Here is an 11,575-nt window from a genome sequence, read left to right as displayed (position 1 = left end):
GCACTTTCTTCATCCCGTTTTGCCATTGTGCATTAAGTAATCCAAAGTTTGTGAAGGAAGCTGCAATGCACCACATGTTAGCTTATAGGCCACGGTTTAAGAGCTAGAACATTTTTTTTTTGCAGAAAAAGAGGTAAAACATTTTGAATAAACAAATCTGTAAAAAAAACTTCAAGATTACGACAAGTGCCACACTGAATAATTATTGGAAAGTGGTAGCGACCTTTGCAAGAAGTGCTCTTTAATTAGTTTTTTTTAAAGAAACGAATGCTTTTTAATTAGTGATTACCACCTCTTACGCTCTTTGCATTTGTGCTCTGGCCATGCACGACACAAGGAAACAGAGCGGCCCACCGATACGTTTAGCTCATCAGCCCGCCTGATTTTAGACTGTTTTGGGCCTGTCTCACGGCTCTAGACGGGCCACGTGCCGGCACGACCCGATTGTATACGTGCTGGGCTAGGCCCACCACTGGCCGGGCACGCGGGCTATCGGGCCGCCACGCCTGGACCGGCTATTCGGCCTGGTTTGGCGGTGCACACCCCGGCCGCGCCCTTTCTGCAGGGAAACTCTACAGTTCTTTTACCCAGTGGATCCAGAGAGACAGACTAGTGGGTCCTACCTGAGCACTCTCCTTCCGCGGCAGTGCAAGTCGGAATTCTGTGCAAAGCCATGGCCTCCGAGCAATCGTCGCCATCTCCATCGCCGCCGCCGCCTGCTCCCACCACCGTAATCGATCTCGGCGACGATCTCCTCCGCGAAATCTTCCTCCGCCTCCCCTCCCTCCCGAGCCTCGTCCGCGCCGCCCTCAGCTGCCGCACCATCCTCAGCGCCGTCCGCTCGTCCCCCGTCTTCCGCCGCAGCTTCCGCGCGGCCCACCCACCCCCTCTCCTCGGCTTCTTCTTCGACCCCGACGGCCCCGCCATCCCTGCCTTCGCCCCCGTCCGCCGCCGCTCCGACCCTGACCTCGCAGCCGCCGTCCGCGGCGCCGATTTCTTCTTCACCCGCCTCCCCGACGACGACGACGCCTCCCCTGGGTGGTTCGTGTGCGACTGCCGGGGAGGCTACGTGCTCCTCTGCAACGGAAGGACGGGGCAGTTCGCCGCCTACAACCCCCTCACAGGGGCCCTGGATCTTGTCCCTCCGAAGCCCGACGAGTTCTTCGACGACGGCCACGGCCTTACCTCGCACCTCGATTGCTTCATCCTCGCCTCCGAAGAGGGCGACGGGCCGTTCCGCCTTGTCACTATCTGTCACGACGAGTCGCGGGCGCGCGCCGCCGTCTTCTCGTCAGATAGCAGGGAGTGGCGGATCTTCCCGTGGTCGGAGGCTGTGGAGCCACTGCCTGAAGACGAACACTGGCTTAAAGTTGGCACGATGGTGAATGGGTTCATCTATTGGATACAAGCAAATGAAGCCGGCTTGCTCGTGCTGAACACCGCAACGCTACATTTCTCTCGGATGGATCTGCCACCATTCTTGGAAGGGAAAATTCACCTTGTGTGGCCTGGGGAGGCCAAGGATGGGAGGCTTTGTATCGTTTGCCCAGTTGACTTTGGTATCCATGTTTGGTTCTGGCGAGCTGATGAGGACGGCTTCGAGAGATGGATGCTAGAGAAGAAGTTTCAGTTAGAGTTAAAGTCGATTGTTGAGGCCACTGGGGGCTCACTAGAAGATGTTGAGCTGCATATTGTGGATACTATTGATGGGTTTGTGTACTTCTCTACTGGTGAAACGTTCCATAATGTTCATGTTCCTTCGTGGTTCCTGTCTTTATGCATGGAGACGGCGAAGCTGGACATGCTCTTTCAGAAGAGATGTGACAGCCATGTCCGGCCCTGCATCATGCCATGGCCTCCCTCTTTGGTAAATAATAAGTTGTGCCCTCTACTTGAAGGAGAAGGTGCTTGACGATATGCTGGCAAGGTATCATAACGTTTCGTTCTGTCGTCCACTGTATGGATTGTTCAAGTATTGATATTCTGAAGATGAGAAAGAGAAGTCCATTATTATCTTAGACTGTGTTAGACACATGCAAACTGGGTTATCTACATTTATAGGTTTCGTCAAATACTTGCTTGTGTTTTACTGATCATTAGGTGTTTTTGCCAATCATGCCGAAGGACCAGCATTAGAACTAACGACTATGTTTTCCTGTACCGCATGTGTGGCAATACCCTACAGCTCTATAGTCTATACGACTGGTTGCATTTCTGAACTTGTTCAAGTATTACATTCCACTACCATCTTTGAGGCAGAGATTCCACTAATAAATTGGTACAGTTGTCATTTTGATTTGATTTTTCGTTTTGTTGCCAGTTGGACTCATTTTATTTTGGATTGTCTCAACTCACTAGCTAATTACTCGATTGTTTGTTTTGCTTTCCCTCTCATTCACCTTATTATATGAAATAAGACCCCCATCTATCTACTTGGAATACAGAACTTTGCATTTTAACCATTTTTAGGCATGCTTCGATGATATTCAAAATGTGCTCTATACGAGTGTATGTTGTTTTGTCGTTTAATCGAGTATATTAGTTCAAAGGATTTACTATTTTTTTTGTTTCGTGAACTGATAAGTCTTTTCAGGGGGGAAAACATTTTGGAATTTTGTGAACCATTGTAACATCCCAAATTTTCAATTTGGAATGTTATACATTAGATCACCATGCATATCATATTTTATTTTACATTTTGGTTGATCCTAGAAATTCTACGCAACTCAATGACCCACAGAGAGAGTTGGGGATTTCGTTATTTTCATATTTGAGTTTTCTCAAATTTTGAGAATAGGATAATTTGATTTTATTTATTTTATCATCAATTATTTCTATTACAAAAATATGAGAGAGGGAATAAAATGACTTTCCCAAAATAAAGAAATATTGAGGATTTAATAATAAAATCAAATAAGATTTTATTTCGGAGTTTTTCGGTGTTTTATTTGAATTTAGGAAAAATGTGCGTTTTTCAAAATTGCATTAGGTCCCAAATAAATGTTCATCTTGTGTGGCTTGATTTTAGAAGCCCGTGAAAACTTGTTTCGGAATTTTTGGAGTCCATTTAGTATTTCTTTTTATTTTTCTTTCGAGTGCAATAATAAAAAAAACGAACCGACCTAACGGGCCGTGTCCGACTAGGACTCTGGCACGACTAGGCAATAAAAGCCGGCCCAGCCCCCCCGGGCCAAACCCTACCCAGCCCCGCCCCGCTCGCCCTGCCGCCGCCGCAGCCACGCGCCGCCGTCGCCCGCCCCGCCGCAGCCGCCCGCCGCGCCGCGCCACCGTCCTGCTCGCCGCCGCGCCGCCTGCCGGACGCCGTCGCCGCCGCCTCGTTTTCCCTGCCGCCGTTTTTTTTCAAAAAACCGTCGGTTTTTCGTCGGTTTTTTTAGATTCGGTTTTTTTAAATAGATCGGTTTTTCCGGTTTATTTAAATAGTGAGCGTTCGTCTGTCTGTTCGTTCTAGCGAGCGTTCATCGTTTTTCTTTTTTCTTGGATTAAATCCGCGATTTTTTTGATCGCGATTCCTGATCCGATTTTCGTTTTAGTATAATTTTTCGCTCGTTTATCGGAATCAGACGATTCAAGCGCCTAGAGTTTCGTCTCGAAACCCTCTATCCGTTTAATCAACTTAAACAAGATTTTGCTACTGTAAAATTTGCCCTAGATCCAGATTACTAGAACGAAGTTGTTTTCTTTCGCCGTTTGACTTTCGTTGCTTCGTTTGATTTGATTCTTTTTGCAAACCGGAGTTCTTAAGTTGAACCTTCTAGTTAGATCTCTTATTTGAGTTTTACCCGTGCATTAGATGAGTACTTATTGTATGCTTGTTTGTTTGTCTGCGATAGAATACCCGGAGTGCGCCGCTTGTTACTTCGAATCGTTAGGTTTCGCGGATCATCAGCAAGGCAAGTAACACTTTGATCATACCTTTTCTACTACCCAGTTTTATTGCATTAGATCAATCCTCACACATTGCATGATTAGGATCTAATTAAATTGTGGGATGGGAAGTAGATGAGGTAGTGCCTATTACCTGTTTATTATCAAACTTTTGGGAGTTACTTCTACGTTTGCTTTTTATGCCATGCTATGCTAGTAGACGTGGATTGGGTGAGTGATATTCATGACAGATGTGAGATTGTTAATTAATGGTTTATCTAAGGTGGCCACTTAAACACACATCTGGATGGATTGAGGTACCTGGTTATTCCAGGATTGCCTGTCCAGGCACCTGGGTAGACCATGATTGCCTGTTTTTTTTATGGACCGCCACCCAGGCTCAAAGGGATCGTGAGACTATTCATATTAGAAACTTCCGTGTGCAGCCACAAGCTATTATGGGCTCTAGCATAGTTGACTAAGTTGTGCGAACTCTTACAGTGGTAGACCAGCAGATGTAGGGGATGTAGGTGGTACGGTCTACCCGATCGTGAGGTGCTAGCACTTCTGAAAGACTATGTCTCGGTCATCCGTCTTCTCAAACACCATGTAGTGCGAGAAACCAAACGGAGGCGATCGAGTCTTGTGGGAAAACGTGCGCAAACCTTTGCAGAGTGTAATAAACTAATCATGGTTAGCCGTGTCCCCGGTTATGGACGTTTTGAGTATCTAGTACTTGGATTTTCATGTGAATCTCAATATGTTACTCTAAATTAATTTTGTTGGGTTATGTTTAACGATGATGCTTAATTGGGATTGAGAATGTTGTCAACCATTCTCAATGTTTAACAACCACCATGATAGTAATTAAATTTTATTCCTTTGAAGTAGGGAAAAATTGGTTTTACGTAAAACTATAACCATAGAGCTTTCCACCAGCCAAATATGCATATAGTATAGCTATTTCATTCCATTACTCTCTATGTGTTACCTTGCCAGCATATTCCATGTGCTGACCCGTTTTCGGGCTGCAACGTTAATGTTGCAGACTTTTCAAACGACGATTAAGGAGTTTTTAGGTCGTGGTTATATATTCAGTGATGCCGTTGGAGTTGATGGACTCACTTATCTTTCAAGCCTTCCGTTGTTATCGTTATTAGATGGCCTTAAGCCATATTAATTGTAATAAGTTCTCTTTTGAGACACTCGATGTAATAAGTGTGTGATTGCTACTCTGCTATAAATCCTCCGAGTACTGTGTGGTGTCAGCATTACTGATTCAGGGATGACACCGGAGCACAGAGATCAGACTGTTTGAGGTCTGGTCGCTACAGAGATGGTATCAGAGCACACGCTGATTGTAGGACACGACCATTAAGCTAAAGACCTAGATCACTATCCACTCTCTTCTTTTTTGACTTCTCATCTTCTCTACTCTTTAGGATGGCGGATGCAAGGAACAAATTCATGCAACCGGATGAAGATACACCCTTTGGACAATACTTGAAGGAAGTCACTAGATACCTGAACATAGGAGTACCAAGCTTCACGGGAACCTACAACGCCACTTTACCTGAAGAAGAGCGCTGGATGATTCAAGTTCAAGTTCCAGGAAGGACGTTCATGCCAGTCACCGAGCCCATAGAGTTTTCTTTTGATGCACCAACTTGGAGTCTAGAAAAGAGCATGGCAGCTCACATCGCCATGGGACGCATTGGAGAAGTCTACCGCAAGGATCTCAAGGATACTATTTACCAGATTTGTGGGCGCCGAGATGAGCACTGGGAGATGATCAGCACACGAAAGGATAGATCAATTGCAGCTATACCTGGCCAAACCTCGGGCCGGGCCGGGCTTCGGGCCGGACCTAGCCAAGCCCGACACAAAAAATCCAGGCCCGGGCCCGGCCCGGCCCGGCCATCGGGCCTGTGTTTCTGGGCCCGAGCCCGGCCCGAACACCTAAAAGCCCGTCGGGCTTCGGGCCGGCCCGGCCCGACCTTCAGTAAACTGCAAAAATGATGGGCCCGGGCCCGGCCCGGCCCGGCCCGGCCTTCGGGCTCAAAAACTAGGCCCGAGCCCGGCCCGGAGGTAGCGTCGGGCCGGGCCGGGCCGGGCTTTTTCGGGCCGGGCCGGGCTTCCCATGGCCAGGACTAATTGCAGCTTTTATCCAGGAGTTAAATCAACACATTCGACGATAGGAGAACCAGATGTGCGCCGACATGATAGATCTGAAGAAGGCTAAGACTAGAATCAAGGAACTGGAGGAAGAACTCAAGGCTACACGTGAAGATTATGAAGAGGAAATTGAAGTATTGATGGAGAAGAATGACGACCTGATCAAGAATATTGGAATATTTATGGGAGGCCCTACGCCAGTAGATGAAGACGAAGAACCCCAGGAGATTAGCCCGGAAGACTATATCATCATCGACGGCACCGACTCGGAACTAGATAGTACGATGATGACTATGTTGATGAAGCTGGAGCAGATATCATGGAGTCTGTAACCGAAGAATATTTCTAGTAGACCACCCCATCAGTAGTAGTAGTCCATCATGTAAATATAGTAGTCCGAGCACTTTTGCGATAGTTAGATCGATTGTATGCCCTTCTTTGATTGATTGAAGTGAATTGTTTGTTTTGCCTCATGTGCATATGGGTAGTGTTTTCTCTTTAGACCCCCTCTATTCTTATATCTCATCTTTTCTAAACCCTCAGATGCCTCCGAGACGTGACCCCGGATTTACCTTTCCATCGGAGCTCACCCAGTTGATCCAGCAGCAGAACACATTGATACAGTTGCTAGTCCAGAATCAGAATCAGGGGAACAACAACAACAATCCACCACCACCACCACCACTTGTTGACCACTTAGCCCGTTTTCTTAGACTGAATCTGCCGGTGTTTTCCAGTAGCACCGAGCCGATAGTAGCAGATGATTGGCTCCGCAAGACAGCTAGGGAGTTGACCACAGCAGGATGCACAGATGCAGAGAAGGTGAAGTTTGCCGCACATCAGTTAGAAGGACCCGCAGCATCATGGTGGGAGAATTTCATAGCCACTTTCCCAGTTGACACTGTCACATGGGACCAGTTTCAGCAGGCTTTTCGTACCCATGTTTCAGCAGGAGCTATGGCCATGAAGAAGCGTGAGTTTCGCAACTTGCGCCAAGGAGGACAGACAGTTGGCCAGTATGTGGAGGAATTAAGTAAGCTAGCACGTTATACCCCAGATGACGTCGCTACGGATGCAGCTAAGCAGTAGAAGTTTCTGGAAGGACTGAATGATGAGTTGAGCATGCAGTTGATGGTAGCCACCTTCAGCAACTACCAGGAGTTGGTAGATCGTGCTCTTATGATTGAAGGGAAGCAGCAGCAAATTGAAAATCGCAAGAGGAAGTATGGACAAGGGAAGTACAATTCAGGAGCTCAGCAGAAGCCACGTTTTACCCCTAGACCGGGAGGACATTTCAGCATACCCATGGAGGAGGTAGCTCGCACAATCACAATGGCACCAAGAATGGTAATGGCAATGGAGGAAGCAACGGCCAGAACCGCACCAACCCATCAACCCCAGCCAAGAAGGACCTAAGCCAAGTCACTTGTTTTAAGTGTCAGAAGACACGACATTATGCCAATGAATGTCCTGAAGGCCAAAATGGCAATGGAAGTTATGGGAAGAAGTCGAACCCTTTCAACAGGGGACAGGTGAACCACGTTAGCGTGGAGGAGGTTGAAGCTCAGCCCGATGCAGTAATAGGTAAGTTTTTGGTTAAGTCATTTACTGCACTCGTTCTTTTTGATACTGGTGCATCGCATTCATACATATCAAGGGGATTTGTGGATAAGTATAACCTACCAACCCAAGCCCTTAGGTCATCCATGTTAGTAACCTCGCCTGGAGCAGAGTATGTGGCTAGTTTATGGTGTGATCGATTACCATTAAGGATTGGTAACTATGTTTTCCCCTCAGACCTAATAGTATTGGAATATCAAGGATTGGATGTGATATTAGGCATGGATTGGTTATCAAGGTATGAAGGGAATATTGAGTGTGCCAGTAAGTCAATTTTGCTTACCACACCAGAAGGGAGAAGGATCAAGTATGTATCTCGGCATGTGCCAAAGAGGACTCAAGTAACTTGCCTAACAGGAGTTGTGCAGAAGGAAGTACCAGTGGTAAGGGATTTTCCCGATGTATTTCCGGAAGAGTTGCCAGGCATGCCACCGGATAGAGATATTGAGTTCCTGATTGAGCTATTGCCAGGCACAGGGCCAATATCAAAGAGACCATATAGGATGCCAGCAAAGGATTTGGTGGAAATTAAGAAGCAGATTAAGGAGTTACTGGATAAAGGATATATTCGCCCAAGTTCTTCGCCTTGGGGATCACCAGTACTACTAGTGGAGAAGAAGGATGGATCGTTAAGGATGGTTGTTGACTATCGAGGATTGAATGAAGTAATGATCAAAAACAAGTACCCACTACCAATGATCAATGATCTGTTTGATTGATTGCAAGGAGCTAAGATATTTTCCAAGATCGATCTACGATCAGGATACCACCAGTTGAAGATTCGAGAACAGGATATTCCGAAGACAGCTTTTACCACCAGGTATGGGCTGTATGAGTATACCGTTATGTCATTTGATCTGACTAATGCACCTGCCTATTTTATGAACATGATGAACAAAGTGTTTATGGAGTTCTTGGATAAGTTCGTCATAGTGTTCATTGATGATATCCTGGTTTATTCGAAGAATGAAGAGGAGCATAAGGAGCATTTGCGTTTGGTACTTGGAAAGCTCAAAGAACATCAGTTATATGCCAAGTTCAGCAAATGTGAGTTTTGGTTGAAGGAAGTAGGATTCCTCGGACATGTTATATCTGGAGAAGGTATAGCAGTAGATCCCGCTAAAGTTGAAACCGTGACCAAGTGGGAAGCCCCAACCACAGTTGGAGAGATCCGCAGTTTTCTTGGACTCGCAGGATACTACCAGAGATTTATTGAAAATTTCTCAAAGATTGCGAAGCCTATGACGGAGTTGTTGAAGAAAGATACCAAGTTCATATGGACAGAGGAATGTGAGGCTAGTTTCCAGGAGTTGAAGAAACGTTTGGTTACCTCACCAGTGTTGATTTTGCCAGACCAGACCAAAGATTATGAGGTGTATTGCGACGCTTCACGTCGAGGACTTGGAGCAGTGCTTATGCAGGAAGGGAGAGTTGTTTCATACGCCTCAAGACAACTGAATCCTCATGAGCTAAATTATGCCACGCATGATTTGGAGTTAGCAGTCGTAGTGCATGCATTGAAGACATGGAGACATTTCCTCATTGAAAATCATTGTGAGGTGTACACGGATCATAAGAGTTTGAAGTACATTTTCACACAGAAGGAGTTGAATCTCAGACAAAGGAGATGGTTGGAGCTTATCAAGGATTATGATATGAAATTGCATTATCACCCCGGAAAGGCTAATGTAGTAGCTGACGCATTAAGACGTAAGAGCCATGTCAATATGTTAATGACGGGAAAAATACCAAGGGAGTTAGCAGAAAATCTTCATGAACTATGTTTGGAAATAGTTCCGAGAGGCTATGTAGCAGCATTGGAGATTCAGTCAACTTTGATGGATAGAATCAGGGAAGCTCAGAAAGCTGACAAAGAGGTTGCCGCTATAAAGGAGAAACTGAACAAAGGAAAGGCTAAAGGATTTCGTGAGGATGAGCACGACACCCTATGGTTTGAAGACCGCGTTTACGTGCCCAATGACCCGGAGATCAGGAAGTTGATTTTGCAAGAGGCACATGATTCACCGTATTCAATTCACCCAGGAAATACCAAGATGTATTTGGATTTGAAGGATATTTTCTGGTGGACCGGAATGAAGAAGGATATTGCGGAGTATGTAGCAGTTTGTGATGTATGTCAGAGGGTAAAGGCAGAACATCAGAAGCCAGCAGGATTGCTACAACCATTGCCGATACCCGAATGGAAGTGGGATAAGCTAGGCATGGATTTTATCACGGGATTGCCTAGGACTCGTTCAGGCTATGACTCGATTTAGGTTGTAGTCGATCGATTGACGAAAGTAGCTCATTTCATTCCAGTAAAGACCACTTATACCAGTGCTAAGTTGGCAAAGATATACATGACCAGAATCGTATGTTTGCATGGAGTTCCGAGGAGTATCGTATCAGATAGAGGAACCCAGTTTACCTCAAAGTTCTGGAAGCAGTTGCACGAAACTTTGGGTACCAGGCTAGAATTCAGTACGCTTTTCATCCACAGACAAATGGACAGACCGAGAGAGTTAATTAGATTTTGGAGGATATGCTGAGAGCTTGTGCGCTAGATTATGGATCTAGTTGGGACGATAATTTGCCATATGCAGAGTTCTCTTACAACAACAGTTATCAAACCAGTTTAAAGATGGACCCTTTCGAAGCCTTGTACGGAAGGAGGTGCATGACACCGTTGTCATGGGACGAAGTTGGAGACCGCCAGTTGTTTGGACCTGACTTGATTAAAGAGTCTGAACAAAAGGTGAAGTTGATTCACGATAGGCTCAAGGTAGCCCAGTCCAGACAGAAGAGTTATGCAGATTCTAAACGTAAGGAGACAGTTTACGAAGTCGGGGATAGAGCTTATCTTCGAGTATCTCCACTTCGGGGAACAAAGCGTTTTGGAGTTAAAGGGAAGTTAGCGTCACGATTTGTAGGACCATATCGAGTTTTGGAGCGTATGGGAGAGGTGGCCTACAAGTTGAAATTGCCCGAAGGATTGTCAGGAGTTCATGATGTGTTCCACGTTTCTCAGTTAAAGAAATGCCACGCGGAGATGGCTGACATACCATTGAGAGACACAGTGCCCTTAGAAACTATTCAGTTGGATAACAATTTGACATACGAGGAAAAACCAATTAAGATTCTCGAGTTTGCCACTCGAGTCACCCGCAGCAAGGTTATCAAGTTTTGCAAAGTACAGTGGAGCCACCACACAGAGGATGAAGCCACTTGGGAACGAGAGGAAGATTTGCTCAAGAACCACCCTCACCTATTTTCTAGCCAACCCGAATCTCAAGAGCGAGATTCATCTTAAGGGGGGTAGGTTTGTAACATCCCAAATTTTCAATTTGGAATGTTATACATTAGATCACCATGCATATCATATTTTATTTTGCATTTTGGTTGATCCTAGAAATTCTACGCAACTCAATGACCCACGGAGAGAGTTGGGGATTTCGTTATTTTCATATTTGAGTTTTCTCAAATTTTGAGAATAGGATCATTTGATTTTATTTATTTTATCATCAATTATTTCTATTACAAAAATATGAGAGAGGGAATAAAATGACTTTCCCAAAATAAAGAAATATTGAGGATTTAATAATAAAATCAAATAAGATTTTATTTCGGAGTTTTTCGGTGTTTTATTTGAATTTAGGAAAAATATGCGTTTTTCAAAATTGCATTTAGGTCCCAAATAAATGTTCACCTTGTGCGGCTTGATTTTAGAAGCCCGTGAAAATTTGTTTCAGAATTTTTGGAGTCTGTTTAGTATTTATTTTTATTTTTCTTCCGAGTGGAATAATAAAAAAAACGAACCGACCTAACGGGCCGTGTCCGACTAGGACTCTGGCCCGACTAGGCAATAAAAGCCAGCCCAGCCCCCCCGGGCCAAACC

At 45.3% G+C, this 11,575-nt stretch overlaps 1 protein-coding gene across 1 annotated transcript; it reads left to right on the top strand.

Moving 5' to 3' along the window:
• Positions 1–673: 673 nt before the first annotated feature.
• On the top strand, positions 674–2,126 carry LOC119319435. The gene has a single exon (XM_037593916.1). It carries the CDS (start codon positions 674–676, stop codon positions 1,910–1,912), a length of 1,239 nt encoding a protein of 412 aa, XP_037449813.1. The 3' UTR covers positions 1,913–2,126.
• The last annotated feature ends 9,449 nt before the right edge of the window (positions 2,127–11,575 follow it).

Source organism: Triticum dicoccoides, chromosome 6A, assembly GCF_002162155.2.
Source record: "Triticum dicoccoides isolate Atlit2015 ecotype Zavitan chromosome 6A, WEW_v2.0, whole genome shotgun sequence".
In the NCBI taxonomy this organism is placed as follows: Eukaryota; Viridiplantae; Streptophyta; class Magnoliopsida; order Poales; family Poaceae; genus Triticum; species Triticum dicoccoides.
Note: the sequence above shows the minus strand (reverse complement) of the source record. Positions and strands in the feature narration are given on the sequence as shown.